Here is a 17,665-nt window from a genome sequence, read left to right as displayed (position 1 = left end):
TCAAGAAATAGTTCGTTGGCTCCACGGGACAGAAGTGTGGGGGGTAATCAGAAGGGGGAATGAAGCATGAGAGACTATGGACTCTGAGAAACAAACTGAGGACTTCAGAGGGGAGGGGGGTGAGGGAATGGGATAGGCTGGTGATGGGTAGTAAGGAGGGCACGTATTGCATGGTGCACTGGGTGTTATACGCAAGTAATGAATCATGGAACTTTACATCAAAAACCAGGGATGTACTGTATGGTGACTAACATAATATAATAAAAAGATATTATTATAAAAAAAAAAAGAAAGAAATGTGTACTTAGTACTATTTAACTCCATCCCAGCACTACTGACATCTTGGGCCAGGTAACTCTGCTGTGTGAGGCTGTGCTGTGCACTGTCAGCTGGTTAGCAGCTTCCCTTGCCTCTTCCCACCTGATACCAGTAGCACCATCCTCTCTAGTTACGACAACCAAAAATTCCTGCAGACATCCCCAAATGTCTCCTGGGGGGTGGGGGTGGGGCAAAATCTCCCAGGTTAAGAACCAGTGATTTAATTTAATGTTTCTTAATTTCACATGATCACAGAATAATTTTTTTTTACCATCTATCTATTGTTACCACTTATATATAATGTTCCTGCAAATATACATTGGGAAACACTCGGGTAGAAAAAATATCATGTCCTCTTTCTTGGCTTTCTATGGACCCTAAAAATTCTCAGGATTTGGGGAGGACTCTGACATACATTCTGACGTATCCACTAAATTCTAATGGCTTTAAAATTGACATTGCACAGAGAATAGAATCATAGAGTTGAAAGGTGGGAGTAGCAGACATTATTTTGAATTTCTATCTACAAATCATAAAACAATATCAAATACCAGAGTCCTTCATACATCTGTACCACAATTTCCTCACCTTTCAACTATAGAGAATGCCCTTCTAATGAGATTCTTTCGAAGAGGAAACAACATTGATCTACAGAAAGCACTCAGTAGAGCCTAGCACGGCATGTGTGACACAAATGGCAGGACCAGTTGTCATTATGAAGAGGAGTACATTGGGCATAGTGTGTGAGAGGCTGGGTTCTAAAGTCCAACTGCACGGGTTTGAATCCCAGCCCCACAATTCACTAGCTCTCTCAACTTGGTCAAGGTACTTAACTCTGCCTCAGTTTCAACATTTGTAAAATGAATATATTAATACTGGCTACCTTACAAAGTTACTATGAGGATTAAACGAATTAATACCTATGAAGAACCGGGAATGTTTGGGATTTGCTAAGGGTTGGTATTTGTAGTATCATCTACCACATTGTAAAAGTCTGGTTATCACTATGGCCTTATAGAAGCACCCACACTTCCTTATCAATGTGATCAAGTTTATATTTCAATGACCAAAATAAAAAATAGCAAAATATGGACATATATAAATAGAATAACAGGGAGATGAGAGGTTCTACGGGTGTGTGAAAAAAGCCCACATCTACTAGGGAGGGAATTGTCAGACACCAACAGTGGCTTCTTTTACATGAGCATGAAAAAGAAATACGTATTGCCCCACCAGGGGGTCTTCTCAGCTTCAACTAAATGTTCATATGTTAATAAATGTTCAAATGTTAATAAAACTTTCATAGGCTATATTTGGCACACCTCTACTTAGAAGGGCATAGGATAGCAACTACTTCTCACCATCAGGACAGCATCAGACTTTCCTTTTCCATGGGACTACTTGCAGGAATCTATCAGCCACCCACGAGCTACCCTCTCCCTAGATGACAACTCAGATGCAAGGAGATGAGATTCACATTGGGTGGGTATGGAAGCCACCCTGGGTTAAAAGCCTCATTACCCACAGGACCCAGTATCTCTTCCCGCAAGAGACATGCCTAGAAAAAGAGTTGTTACACTATGGGAAGTCCAAAGCTATGGCTTCCCATCAGGTATTTAGAATTTATTTATTTTTTTTAAAAAAGATTTATTTATTTTAGAGAGAGAGTGAATGAGACAGAGAGCATGGGGGAGAGGCAGAGGGAGAGAGAATCTTGAGCAGACTCCCAATGAGCACAGAGCCAAACATGGGACTGGATCTCACGACCCCAAGATCATGACCTGAGCCGAAACCAAGAGTCAGATGCTTAACTGACTGAGCCACCCAGGTGCCTCGAATTTATTATTATTTTTTTAAGATTTATTTGTTTATTTTTAGAGAGAGAGTGCACACATGAGCAGGGGGGAGGGTCAAAGGGAGAAGGACAGAATCTCGAGCTGACTCCCCACTGAGTGGGAGGCTCTATCTCAAGACCCTGAGACCATGACCTGAGCCGAAACTAAGAGTTGGACACCTAACCAACTGAACCACCTAGGGACCCCTAGAATTCATTTTTAGTCTCTCCCAATGCATACATAATTTACTAATCAGGGGTCATTTTTTATCAGAAGCAGTGTTGCCTAGAAATAACCAGCATTCTACTCCGATGGGAATACCAGTGAAACAGAGCTTCATAGTTACGTAAGATCAGATTCTCATGCAGAGAAAAGTGTTCTACAGTCCTCTACAGCAATGCTTCTCAAGCTACATGTTCTAACATACTATGCAATGGTAACATTCTATAAAGCACGCTGGTGAAGACACTAATTATAAGTTCTTTATATTATAATAAGAAAAATAACATACAAGGTATTCAGGGAAATAGTCAATACTGAATTTGATAAAACTTCCAAATAAAGCATAGCTCATAAGCAAGCACAGCTCTGACTATAACTTTTTGAAGTAGCCACCTGAATTTCTAATCAAGACATGATGAATGGTCTGTTCAAATTCTTGACAGTCACCACTACTGAGAAACTTTGTTTATAGAAATAGGAGACAACAAATGGCAGATGATTTATTGCTTTGTCTCTTATGGTTGGAAACTCCCTTTTCCATTAATCAGAATTTGGATAATTCCTTCTCTTGAAATTGTGAACCAAAGGTACCACCACTCTTTAATTCTAATAGCTTTCCCTTTCCTCCCTTTGATAAATGCAGTGTTGAAATTTCTTGTGAAATGCAAATTGATTTAAAATCCAAAAATTTCCATATCAAGTATTTCAGAAACAATGGGGAAGTTTTCTCTGAAACACAGACAGATTACTTTGTTTGACTGAATTTTTCTTTAGGTTTAAATCCATTACAATCACTAAAAATCATGAGAGAAGCATTTTAAATATCATATTTCCAAACCTGAATTCCAAGATGTTTTGAATTCTTAATCTTTGTCAGTACATGTTGACACATTTTCAGGCAGGTCCAATAATTTTTTATTATGTTCATTCAGGTGTTCAAATGTCAATTAAGTAATCCAGATGTGAAACCAAGAACTATCCACTAAATCTGCACAGTTAAGTTATTTGCAAAATAGTTTCTAATTCTTGACAAAAGTTTTCCTTTGACTCACCAATGCACTTAAATCTGAAACAACAAAAAATGGTACTCTGCTCATATTTTCTTGTTATGTCTTGGACTTCACTGTAGTCACCATTTTGATAATATTTAATTTGGAATTCATAACCGCAGGGAAGCATTTACACAGGGGCGTTCCTTTGCAAATAAAATAATGGGGCGCCTGGGTGGCACAGTGGTTAAGCGTCTGCCTTCGGCTCAGGGTGTGATCCCGGCGTTATGGGATCGAGCCCCACATCAGGCTCTTCCACTATGAGCCTGCTTCTTCCTCTCCCACTCCCCCTGCTTGTGTTCCCTCTCTCGCTGGCTGTCTCTATCTCTGTCGAATAAATAAATAAAATCTTTAAAAAAAATCATTAAAAAAAAAAAAAAAAGAAGAAGCCTAATCAAAGGGGCGCCTGGGTGGCACAGCGGTTAAGCGTCTGCCTTCGGCTCAGGGCGTGATCCCGGCATTAAGGGATCGAGCCCCACATCAGGCTCCTCCACTATGAGCCTGCTTCTTCCTCTCCCACTCCCCCTGCTTGTGTTCCCTCTCTCGCCGGCTGTCTCTATCTCTGTCAAATGAATAAATAAAAAAATCTTAAAAAAAATAAAATAAAATAATGTATTACTTGAATGTAGGATTGTCAAAATAAACTCTAGATGTAATATATATTTTTAAGAAGTATTTCCACAATGTCTCACTTGCCTTAAATATTTCATTGCGGTAAGGTATTTTTTCCCCTCCTCACGACAAAGTTCTTCCAAACATTCCACTTCTGTGATTCTACACAATGCTGTTATCTAGCAGTTACTACTAACTATAAGTTCATCAGTATTCAGTAAAACTCCTTTTCTGCAATAAAATTTTAATAACGTCCTGGAGTGTATTAATCTCTGTTATCTGATATGCTGATCTAGTTGCAGTATCTTCTTAAGGCAGGTTTACTGGGATACAATTTACAGAGTAAAATGCACTCTTTTTTTCCTTTCCTTTTCTTTCTTTTTCCTTCCTTCCTTAATGTCCATCACCCAGTTACCCCATCTACTAGTGGTATTACTGATAGATTTCCTTTGCCTTTCTGGTAACAAATAGAACAAAAAAATGTCCACGTTGGCTATTAAAATTTCAATTCTGCAACAGTGAGTTTTTCTGACATTAGATATTAATTGCATGTTCTTGCATTCCTAGCTTCTTAAGCTTATTGATGAGATGTTAATCTAAAAACAGAATTTGGTTTCATATTTTATTCTTTAATATGTCTTAAAAAGTTCCAATCCTTTTCTGGGTATGGTGGCTATCTTTTGGTAAGGTGTTGATAAAACTTGCTTTGAACTACTAATTCCTTTGATAACATTTCCATACAAATGAGATATTTAGGCAAAGGATAGGAACATTACTGCGATTCACAAATCCAAGTTTGAGAGAGTCCTAATTATGATGCCTAATTTATAATCTTTTTCCTTTTAACCACTGTGTTTATCTTATAGCTCTAGTAATTTTCTAGCTTTAGTAATAAACTGTCAAAGAAGACATAAATAAATGGAAAGATAGTCTATGCTCATGGATTGGAAGAACTAATATTATTAAAATGTCCATACTGCTCAAAGCATTGTACAGATTCAGTACAATCCCTATTAAAATTCCAAAGGCATTTTCCACAGAAATAGAAAAAAACAATCCTAAAATTTATAAGAAACCACAAGAGAATCCAGATAGCGCCAGCAATCTGAGACAGAAAAAAAGCTGGAGAGATTGTGCTTCCTGATTTCAAACGATATTACAAAGCTAAACTAATCAAACCTGTATAGTACTGGCATAAAAGCAGACACGTGGATCACGAGAACAGAATAAGGAGTCCAGAGATAAACCCCTGTATATATGGTCAATTATTTAATGACAAAGGAGCCAAGAATATACAATGGGGAAGGAACAGTGTATTCAATAAATGGTGCAGGGAAAACTGGACAGTCACATGCAAAAGAATGAAACTGGACCACCATCTAACATCCTACACAAAACTAAACCAAAATGTATTAAAGACTTGAACACAAAGCCTGAAACCATAAAACTCCTAGAAGAAAATATAGATGGTAAACTCCTTGAGATTGGTCTCGGCGATGATTTTTTGGATTTGACACCAAAAGCACAAGCAACAAGAGCTAAAATAAACAAGCAGGAATCCATCAAATTAAAGAGCTTCTCCACAGTGAAGGAAATCATCTAAATGAAAAGGCAATCTATGGAAAGAGAGAAGATATTTGCAAATCATATATCTGATAAAGGATTAATATCCAAAATATATAAGGAACTCATATAACTCAATAACAAAAAACCAAACAATCCAATTAGAAAATGGGCAGAGGATCTGTATAGATATTTTTCCAAAGAAGACATACAGATAGACAACAGGCACATGAAAATATGGTCAACATCACTAATCATCAGGGAAATGCAAACCAAACCACAATGAGATATCATCTGACACCCGTCAGAATGGCTCTTATCAAAAAGACAAGAAAGGTGTCGGCAAGGATGTTGAGAAAAGGGAACCCTCTTACACTGTTGGTAGGAATGGAAATTGGTACAAGTACTAAGGAAAATAATATGAAGTTTCCTGAAAAGATTAAAAATAGAGCTACCATATGATCCAGCAATTCCACTACTGGGTATCTATCCGAAGAAAACAAAAACACTAATTCAAAGAGATATATGTGCCCCTATGTTAACTGCAGCATTACTTATAATAGCCAAGATATGAAAGCAACCCGGAGTGTCCATTAAAGAAGATAAGGAAGATGTGGTATGTGTGTGTGTGTTTGTGTGTGTGTGTGTGTGTATCTCACGTACCTCACTCACACACACATACCTCACTCAGCCCTAAAAAAAATTGAAATCCTGCCACTTGCAACAACATGGATGGACCATGAGGATAAGTAACTTAGCCATTTTGTAACTCATTTATAAAATAGAGATAACGATTGTATCTATCTTACAGTATCTATCTTACAGGATTAAATGATTCAATATATATACTTTGCCTAGAACATAGTAAACACCAATAGATCATTTTTTATGATACGCAAAATATGGGGATCCACTTTGGTGTGCTCTCATACAAAGTGTGCTCTCATACAACTCTCTAGCCAGCAGTCTTCCCCCATAGCTCATGTCTACCCTTCAATTATAGTCACTCTGTTCAAGGTCTAAGTCCTAACAAAACAGGATTATTTTGTTTTGATCAATTCCATTCTCTATTCTCCGTGCTCTTCATGATCTCCCTGGTTCCTGATCCTTTACCTAGTTTCCTTTTTACAACACCAGAGCTGACCAGAGTCACCACTATGACCCCTTGCTGGGCAAGAGAACCTGAAGCATATACTTGTGTACTCACTCAGGGTGATATTCCAACATATTTAGACATCTCCTTGAAGCTTATTCCTGACAAAACTGTTATGCCTAACACATAGCACTAAGTTGATATTTTAGAATAAACTTGATAAAAGGAACTATTTTCTCACTTAGAGGGATCATGGTAGAGATAAACATTGTAGAACTGCATGTCTGATGTATTTTGCTACACTTGAAAAATAAGCAAAGGCATTATATTTTGTCACATTACTTTTAAAAGGAGTTCAGTTTAACATGTCTTCATCACGTTGACCCAGTATTTCCTATTTTTAACTTCCAATTTAGCTGCTTCCAAGTTTGTACCTCCCAAATGATTGTCTTTTCATAAGGTTTCTGGTATTTGGAGTTCAGGCCAGGGAGGAAAAATTAACATCAACCCCAACACATAATAAAATAAACAATGATTCCAACTCTGTCTTCTGAAATGAGACATTGCATATTCCCATTAAGCATCACGACTATCAGTCCAAAGAAGTTTATAAAACATCATCTCAGTTCCCCAAGTAGAAGTGCTCATTAGTCTAGAAATACCATTAGTTTCCTGAACTGGACAAAAGCACAGTTCCCATATTCATCTTTCACACTTTGTCTTGTGCTAGTAAATAGATGAAAATCACTTTACATTTGGCAAAATTTGACCCCTCTCATAACGGGGAATGAATGATCACAAATGGCACTTCTTGACATCTGGATTATTAGATGATTTTTTTAAATAAGAGAAAGCTATGAAAACATTTCACATATTAATCAACAAGTATTAAATATCAGCAAATAAACCAATTTTGCCAATCAGTCACCATTTAAGATCCATAACCTCTTCTCCAAAAACTTATAAAGAACTAGTAAGGCAGCGGTGGGGATGGCAATACTACTAAAGGGATTTTTTTTTTCTTACATCAAAGGGCTTTAAATTCTATTATATGTTAATTCTTCATCTTAAAAAAAAAAACAAAAAAAACCAAACCTCACTCAACCCCAATTCTCCTTTCATCTACCATCTCACTTCTCTTCTATCTTTGGCATCCCAAAATTAGCAGGTCCAAACCCAAACTCCTTTTTTCCCCCAACAAATCTGTTCCATCCAATCTTCCGTGTCTCAGACAATAGCAACTCTTCTTGCTCAGTCAACAGATCATGAAAGTCATCCTGGACTCATCTCTGGACTCCTGCTTGTCCACCTTGCATATTGTCCATAAAAACATCCTGTTGGCTTGACCTTCAAATTATTTCCCACTTCTCATCACCTCCACCTGGTTCATCTCTCACCTGAATAGTTACAGCCTTCAAATTGGTCTTCCTGTTTTAACTCTTGCTTCTCAAAAGTCTAACCTCTACACAGCAATCACAACAGTCCTTTTCAAAATGTAATTCAGATCATAACACTTCTCTGCTTGAAGTCTGTCCATGGTTCTCCACTTTTCTGAGTAAAAGCTGATGTTCATACCATGGCTGGCAAGCCCCTTCATGATCTATTCCCTAGCTCTCATTCACTCTACTGTGGTCACACGAGCCTTCTCTTTTCTTCTTGAATATGCCAGGTATGCTCCTGCCTTGGGATATCTGTATTCACTTTCCTGCTGTCTGGAATGCTCTTTCCCCCCGCCAGCACATCATTCACTGCTTCTCCTTCCAGTCCTTATTCAAATGGCAGCTTGTCAATGAGGCGCACCCTGACATCCCGGTTAATTCACAACTTCTTCTCCGGAACTCCCAATCTCCTTTGCTCTACTCCCTTTTTTCTCTAATACTTAGCACCATCTAGCGTTCTCTGTAATTTACTCAGATACTGTGTTTATTATTGTCTCCTTCCGCTAAGATGTAAGCTCCATGAAGTCAGCAGTTTTGATCTGGATGGTTCAATAATGTATCTCTACTACCTACAACAGTTCACGCTACACAGTGGGCAATCCATACATTTTGCCAAATGATTGGATTCTTATAAGCATCTCTGTTCTTTCTTCAAATTATTTCTCACTCTAAGCTCTTTCAGATTTATAATAAATCTACTATTTAAAAATTTGATTAAAATGTTATTCTTCGCTCCCTCTTTTGCCCAGAAGGAGAGCTGTCTTCAGTGTTACCTGACTCAGTCAAAGCTACAGTGCTGTATAAGGAAGAATAAGAGAATTCTTAGGAGTTCTTTTACCTTCCCATGCAGCAGAGAATGAGAATTTGGTGGTAAAGCTAACCTACTATCACCTTCCCAGGAAAGGCTGTCTCAACAACTGTTGTCAACCCAACTAAACAACAATGGAGGAAAGCTAGTACCATCTTTAGATTCCACTACCTGTTGTGCTGAACTTTAAAGCAATTCATAGGGATGTCTGGATGGCTCAGTCGGTTAAGCGTCTGCCTTGGGCTCAGGTCATGATCCCAGGGTCCTGGGATGGAGCCCTGTGTCACTCCCTGCTCAGCGGGGAGCCTGCTTCTCCCTCTCCTCCCCACTTGTGCTCTCTCTCACTATCTCTGTCGCTCTCTCACAAATAAATAAAATCTTTTTAAAAAAAAGCAATTCACAGACTCACATTTGTATGATTCTTCTAATTATTTCAACAACAAATGTGTTTAGTAATAATCAAGAGTATATGTATGTATTATTAATCTATATAAATACCTTAAGTTATCAAGCTCCTTTTATTTCTAAAAAAATCCTTAGCTCTACTAAGGAAAGTTGAAATAACATGTTTAGCAAATCATGTACCTACTTTTTATACATTGCCATCTTCTTTTCTCAGTAATTACAAAATATCAAAACTATCTTTGGAATACTGATTAAAAATAGATGGCATTATATAATATAAACATAGAAGAAGCACAACAATGCACTACTCTGTAAAATTAGGTCTACAAGTAAAGGAAAGATAAATGGAAAAAATAAATAACATTGTTGTGATTAAGATTCATTTGTCATCAGATGATAACCAAAATTACATTTGACATTTATCATTAATGCCCAGTCAATTATGGATAACATTTGCAATCTTAATTGAAACTTTTACTGTTGAATACATTGTTTTATAAAAGAGAACTCACTTGAGATTATATGTATCGTATTCAATGGAAGACCTTGGCACTGCAGGGATCATATAAAGAAATCCAAGATGTTCATTTTCACGTATTATTTTAATGATTTGCAAGGGATTACGAATGTTGGCTTTAATGACTTCTTCCCGGTCATGGAAAATGTACTTAGGGTACGCTGAGGAACTCGTCCCATAGAGGCCTCTTCTTCCAATACCGGTACGTGACAGTTTAGGGGAGGGAGCGAACATCTCAGTAGAGGACTGCGGGATCTAAACAAAGCCAATTTTTAAAAATATGAGTTTTTCCAAAAAACAAAGTATTAAAAAATGACAAAGTATTACCTCAAGCATTAGCTACCATACTGCTTGAGATGTTTGGGTTCAAAGGCAAACGTTTTTGAGCAGAAAAATTCAAATTATTATAAGGCAGGGATATATTCCTTCCCAGTACTCCTTATCCAGGTGTCCATCCCCTTTCCCAAATCCCCCAGCATTGCTCCCATTGCCACCTTCTCTCCCTTAACTCTGTATTTATCACATCAAAATACTACTAGCTTTCCGGGGTTGCGTCCATCTTGACTGTGGTCTCTCCCCTCAATCTCCTCATCTAGTTCTGAGGACCTTAATGCTTTTCAGTGAGTGAAATCCTAAACAGCTGTTATCATAGCTCATAATAAACTTCTTTTTAGTGAATGTAAGGGGTGGTTACATTGAGTATTGGGGATCATTATATAATAACAGCCTTGGAGAAGCATACATGTTACAAACTCATGATTGCCTGTTCTGTAAACCTGTGCTTCTCACATTTAAATGTGCATGTGAATTACCTAGGTGTTCTGTTAAAATGCAGATTCTGTCTGTCAGTCTGGGGTGGAGCGTGAGATCTCACTTTTTTTTTTTAACAGTTAAGGGACACAGTCTTTTTTTTTTTTTTTACATTTTTTAAATTTATTTTTTTAATAATAATTTTTTATTATGTTATGTTAGTCACCATACAGTACATCCTTAGTTTTTGATGTAATGTTCCATGATTCATTATTTGCATATGTGCTCCATGCAATATGTGCCCTCCTTAATACCCATCACCGACCTATCCCAATCCCCACCCACCTCCCCTCTGAAGCCCTCAGTTTGTTTCCTAGAGTCCACAGTCTCACGTTTCTAACCTGTTCCCAGGAGCTGCGGATGCTGTGGACCACCCCTGGAGCACCAAAGCTACGTCCCCACCGTGTTCACACACTTGAACTTTGCTCTACTCCCCCAGTTCCACTGTCCATGCTCTTAGGGCCATCACACTCCTTTGTTCCTGCCCAGCCAACTCTGGGGCAGCATCGTACACACACCCCCTCCTGCGGAGGAGGTTGATTACCATGTTTCAGGAAATTTGACACTAACTCCAACAGTCATCACCTGGTCTCACCAGTAGAGGAGCAATTGGCATTCAGAGGAAAGAATCACTATCACAGAACTGCTTTGTTGAATAATTGATGTAAATATATAAATGATATCTTTATTTTATTGCCTGTTACCATAGCTAACAGAGGCTGCCGTTTCTTTCTCTCTTTTTTTAAGATTTTATTTATTTATTTGACAGAGAGAATAAGAAAGCACAAGCAGGGGGAGAGGCAGAGAGAGAGGGAGAAGCAGGCTCCCCACTGAGGACCTGATCCAAGGGGCTTGATCCAAGGACCCTGGGATCATGACCTGAGCCAAAGGCAGACACTTACACGACTGAGCCACCCAGGCACCCCGGGGTTGCCATTTCTATGAGACATTGATTACCACAAGTTCTATGGAACAATGTCCCCAGAAAGTTTGTATTCACAGATTCCATCACTCTCCATCTCTCATTAAATATACCCCACTGAATAAGAGTTTCAGACAAAAATCTTGGAAAGTTTTAGAGCTGAAGAAAATACATCTTTGAACTCAAAAGATACAATGTGGTTTTTTTACTTAACGGCCAGGGACAGCAGCAACAACACTGTTTTCTTATGTAAAAGAATAGGCCAAACTAAACACCCCTACACCAGAGAAAATACACATTGTCTTGTCCCAATGTTTCAACAAGGGCTGTAGTCAACTTTAATATTTTTATGGGACTACAGTACTAATATTTTAACACAAAATGCACGTGTTTCCTTTATTATATCCCTCCAAAAGTTTTGCTGCCTTCTAAGTACAAGATTTCTTCAACAATAAGCCTATATATTTTCCTCTGAGTACTTATTTCCAGTTATGCAACTCAGTGAAAAAATGTGATTCAATTTAAGCAGCCACATAAGTTCAGATTTTGTGGGGGTGGTGGAAAGAGAATGAAGGACATATGTATGTATTTAAAGATTTTATTTATTTGAGAGAGAGAGAGAGAGCACACACTTGAGCAGGTGCACGAGTGGGGGTAGGGGCAGAGGGAGAGGGAGAAGCAGACTCCCCACTGAGCCTGACACAGGGCTCAATCCCAGGACCCTGAGATCATGACCTGAAGCTAAGACAGATGCTTAACCTATTGAGCCACGAGGTGCCCCAGGAAGCATTTATTTATAAAGTATAGAACACCAGTAGTGTTCTCTATGATGGATGTCCAGTCCAATTTGTTAAGTCAATCTTCCTTAATTACCAGAAGCAATGCCTCTAACTGCCTTCTTTTATCTCCCAGGGAATCCTCATTGGTACATTTCCATTTTAAAGTCATTCTGGTGCTCGCTTCAGCAGCACATATACTAAAATTGGAACGATACAGAGAAGATTAGCATGGCCCCTGCGCAAGGATGACACGCAAATTCGTGAAGTGTTCCATATTTTTTAGGGGCGCCTGGGTGGCACAGTGGTTAAGCGTCTGCCTTCGGCTCAGGGCATGATCCTGGCATTATGGGATCGAGCCCCACATCAGGCTCCTCCGCTATGAGCCTGCTTCTTCCTCTCCCACTCCCCCTGCTTGTGTTCTCTCTCTCGCTGGCTGTCTCTATCTCTGTCGAATAAATAAATAAAATCTTAAAAAAAAAAGTCATTCTGAGAAATCAATATCCCTTCAAAATGACCCTCTTCTCAGAATACCCTTCTCCTTTTATATGGACTATCCCCTTTCCTGTACATTTCCCTTTAACCCCTAGCTCTTACTGAATTCTTCACTTAGTTACAGCTACAACCAGGCATAACACACAATTTAACATTCCCTTTTAGCCCCCTCCCTTCATTCCTCTCCTCTGAATTCAAGATCATGATGCCCACTTCATACCAAATAAACTAATTTATGGGCAGTCAGAACTTTCTTGGCCCTACTTAAGATAGCTTGTTCTCCTTTCCTACTTCACAGAAACGAAAATAACTGATGCTTTATAATTTCATACAGTTGATCATGTAATATCCTTTGAGGGGGATCTCACCCACACCCACAGTGAGCCTCCTTCCAGCCAGCTTCTCAAGCCCACCACTCTCCCACCTGATCTACCTTATAACCTTCCATTCATTCCTCCCAGCCTAGTGCCATTCCCTACAGTGGCATTTTTTCCACTGACCCTTCCCCTCACCACCAGGTGCAAGCATTCCCTTCTGTTCAGTTTGCCACAGTTTTGCACCTTAAATGACCAACGAGAGCTCTGATCACACCCCACTGAGTTTGAGTGTTCACTTGTCCTTCTACCCACCATCAGATTCTGCAATCTTCAAGGATGGAATCTGTCTCCATCTCTTCCTCTCTAGTATTCTAGCCCAAAGCCTGAAAGACACTAGCACTGAAATGTTTAACAGGTCTCGAAGGATCCTCTCCATAAAAAGCTCAGAGAATTCTCAGCTCTATTGGCATTTTTATCATGGGTGTGTCCACATCTTCTCCAGCTTCTATTCCGTTTAGTTATCTACAAGTATTTATAGAAAGCTGCACTCTGGCACTTTCTCCTCAGAGCTACAATTCACTTACTCCTTTCAAGGCACCTTCCCACACTACAACTCACCAATTACAGAAGTTGTCTTTCTAGCTGGTTTAGTTTCTATTTTATTGCCCTTCACCACGGTCTTCAAAGATTGTCATTCTGGGTAATAATGATGAAAATTTCATAAATGGTAAAATAAAATTTAAAACACTAGTATGTCTTCTTTTAATATGCAAGAGATCAGAGGACGCTGAATTGATGCTACAAGTTTTCCTTTATGATTTTCCTCTACTGTCTAAGTTTCTTGGAATAAGAACTGAGAAGTATGGTATTCCCCAAATATATTGTGCAACCTCGTAGAGAAAAGTCTTGCAATTATTCTTATGAGTTTAAAGCATGTTAGCAATGCTATTGGAAACGAAAATTAAAGTGAAAGGCTCAATTAAATACTTCAATGGCATACCTGTTTCTTCTTCACCATAGGACGTTGGTGTTCAGGAAACTGAATAGACACTTTGGCAGAACCTCTTTCTTCAGTGCTTCTTGGAGCTTTTAGGATTCCAGAAGCGATTAACCGAAGTCGGTTCTGCTCATATATGTATTCTGGCCTCTTATGATCTTGGTAGACTTTTAGCACTGGCTTTGGGGAATAAAGAGACATGTTAATCTTTTTAATATTAACATGAACTTGTCTTATTCTTCACTTTGGAGACTACTCCTGTTGGAAATTGATCTCTCTGTACTAATTTCCTATTGAAGTCACAATCATTGTGGTAGTTATCACCATGGTGGGGCCATGGTCTATCACTAGACTAAGAATTTTCTATTTGGTTTCTATTAATTCTGTCCCTTAATTACCAATGAGTACTTCTAGGAGTAACATGCTGACACAAAAGGCTCAGAAGCATGAAATCACATATCCAGTAATTGTGCATTACAAACCCCCACCATTCACTACAACAGTTATTGTGGGAAGAACTGTACAATCCTTGCATTCTACCGAAAAGTCATTAATCAATTCCCATAGCTATAACTGATTGAAGATCCAAAAGAAATTGTGCCAAAAATAAACAAATAAACAAATAAGAGAAATTGTGGCATTATATTAGGCTGATCAAATTTCAGATTAATGCAATAAAATCCAGCATTCAACATGATATACCAATGCAAGGAATTCACCATAATGGCTTTAAGTTTCTAAGCATTATGATTGTTAGCATGATAGCTAATTTCTCACAACTGGAGTGAAAAAAAAAAAACCTTGGGAATAAGCAGAGGAATCAGCTGTTAAGCTTTCAAGTGTGTGTAAATTACATGTGGTTTTGGCTAAAAATCCCACTTGAGCCACTCACTGAAGAAAGGGAAAAACTACATAGATGGAAGCGAGAGGATCTCAGCTGTATAACAGTGTGGAAAAGAAACACAGACCAGAATCACAAGGTATGAAGGGGGATAAAAGCTTCTGCACAGCAAATGAAACCATCAACAAGTGGGAGAAAGTATTTGCAAATCATATAGTGATATATATACATACATATTTGCAAAATATATAGAGAACTCATAGAACTCAATAGCAAAAACAAAATAATCCAATTAAAAAATGGGCAGAGGATCTGTACAGACATTTTTTTCTAAAGAAGACATACAGATGGCCAGCAAGCATTTGAAAAGATGCTCGACATCACTAATAATCAGAGAAATGCAAATCAAAACCATAATGAGATACCACCTTATACCTGTCAGAATGGCTATTATCAAAAAGACAAGAAACAAGTGTTTGTGAGAATGTGGAGAAAAGGGAACCCCCGCCAACATTTAATATCACAATTTATATCTTTTTATCTTGTGTATTCACAACAAAATATTACAGCTATATTTTTACTACTTTTGTCTTTCAACCTTCAACTAGCTTTATAAATAAGTGATTAATCGACCACCTTTACATTAGATCATTCTGAATTTTACTGTATATTCACCTTTACCAGTGAGATTCATACTTTCATGTTTTCCTGTTACTAATTATAGTCCCCTTTCATTTCAGCTTCAAGAAGTCCCTTACACTTTACTTTTAAATAACAAAGCAACAAGCATATATGTACATATAGAAAGAGAAAGAAAGCAAATATGGCAAAATACTAACAATTTTTGAATATAGGTACATGGTATATAAGTATTCATTTTATAATTATTTCAACTTTTCTGTATATTTGAAACTTTTTATAGTAAAATGTTGGGAGAAATTGAATTTCTCAAACAAACTGGCAAAAATACAAAAAATTAGATAGATTCACATAAACCATAGTAGTGATCATCTCCAAGAAAGGAGAAAGGGCATTGAGACTAAAATGGGGTATAAAAGGTATTTGAAATCTATCTGTAACATTCCTTTAAAAATAGATATTGACTCAAACTAAGCAAAATTCAACATTATTAACTTGGGATACACATACTTATTTACTATATTTCTCTTTGTACTTTTTGTATATTTGAAATTTTCATAATAATAAAATAGAAACAGAGGAAAACTTTTTTTTAAAGATTTTATTTATTTATTTGACAGAGAGAGAGGCAGCGAGAGAGGGAACACGAGCAGGGGGAATGGGAGAGGGAGAAGCAGGCTTCCCACTGAGCAGGGAGCCCGACGGGTGGCTCAATCCCAGAATCCTCTGGGATCATGACCTGAGCTGAAGGCAGACGCTTAACGACTGAGCCACCCAGGCGCCCCCAGAGGAAAAGCTCTTAATATAACTATTCAGAAAAATCAGCAGCAAACCTCAATCACCCTAAATAGTAAAAACCTAAAGCCATTACGAAAATCAAGAATAAGATCGCTATCACTATTTTCACTACCAACTTCATTTTTCAATTCTCAAACGGAAGCATCTAGAACAGGGATTGGTAAACTTTTTCTGTAAAGGACCAGACAGTAAATATGTTGTGCTTTGTGGGCCAGATGGTCTCTGTCACAACTACTCTACCATTGCACCACCAAAGCAGCCTTAGATGATACGAAAATAAATGGTTACCACTGTGATCCAATAAAACATTATTTACAAAAACAGGTTATAGGACTGGATTTGACCCACGGGCCATAGTGACTCCTAATCTAAAAAATTATCTATCAATGATATTTATTACATACAGTAAAAATAAAAGCCTAACTACTAAAGTAACTATAAGGATTTAAAAGAATATTGGTGAGGTTTCTGGTTACAAAGTAAACAGAAAAATTATCTATCAATGATATTTATTACATACATTAAAAATAAAAGCCTAACTACTAAAGTAACTATAAGGATCTAAAAGAATATTGGTGAGGTTTCTGGTTACAAAGTAAACATACAAAATCCATTTGCTTTTCTCTGTTTTAAAAATAAACAGAAACTGGATCACAATAAAAAACTGAGGTTGAAATATTTAACAATTTAACAAGAAAAACACAGGACTTTATTATAGCAAACTATAAAATCTCACAGGGAATGAAAAACAAAACCTGCAGAAGTATAAGGAAATGCCAAATGCTAATTGTGGGAAAAATCACGTGCTCATCTTCATATATGTCAAAAAAGCATTTGATAAAATTCAACTATTTTGATAAAAATCTATTTGACTTTGTTAAAGTTTATGTTTGTTTGTTTATGTAATCTCCGCACCCAACGCAGGGCTCAAACTCATGACCCTGAGATCAAGAGTAGCATGCTCTTCTGACTGAGCCAGCTAGGTGTTCCTATTTATGATTTTTTTTATAAAAATCTATTTTTGATAAAAACATTAATCAAGAAAGGACAGATACTTCCTAAAAAATCTCAATGGCTAATATCATGCTTAAATGAGGAAGACTTAGAAACATTCCTACTAATCTCAGGAGAAAAACAAAAAATGTCTACTGTCCCCACCGTCATTTCTAATATTCCCCAGGTATTAGCCAACGCAATAGTCCAAAGACA

General features: G+C 37.7%; 1 protein-coding gene and 1 non-coding gene across 2 annotated transcripts in view; one reads left to right on the top strand and one right to left on the bottom strand.

Annotated features, from left to right (window-relative positions):
• The window catches only part of DNAH6 (dynein axonemal heavy chain 6), a 207,965-nt gene that overhangs the window by 181,341 nt on the left and 8,959 nt on the right, over positions 1 to 17,665 (bottom strand). The window contains exons 3-4 of the mRNA XM_045808809.2: positions 14,182 to 14,358; positions 9,857 to 10,116 (exon numbers count right to left, since the gene is read on the bottom strand). Of these exons, the coding sequence (XP_045664765.2) occupies positions 9,857 to 10,116; positions 14,182 to 14,358 (437 nt within the window). The remainder of the gene's footprint in view (positions 1 to 9,856; positions 10,117 to 14,181; positions 14,359 to 17,665) is intronic.
• LOC123799968 (U6 spliceosomal RNA) lies at positions 12,546 to 12,652 on the top strand. Its single transcript, XR_006781773.1, has one exon. It is a non-coding gene; the product is annotated as a U6 spliceosomal RNA (small nuclear RNA).

Source organism: Ursus americanus, chromosome 7 (genome assembly GCF_024610735.1).
Source record: "Ursus americanus isolate L20-20 chromosome 7, mUrsAme1.1.p, whole genome shotgun sequence".
NCBI lineage: Eukaryota > Metazoa > Chordata > Mammalia > Carnivora > Ursidae > Ursus > Ursus americanus.
Note: the sequence above shows the minus strand (reverse complement) of the source record. Positions and strands in the feature narration are given on the sequence as shown.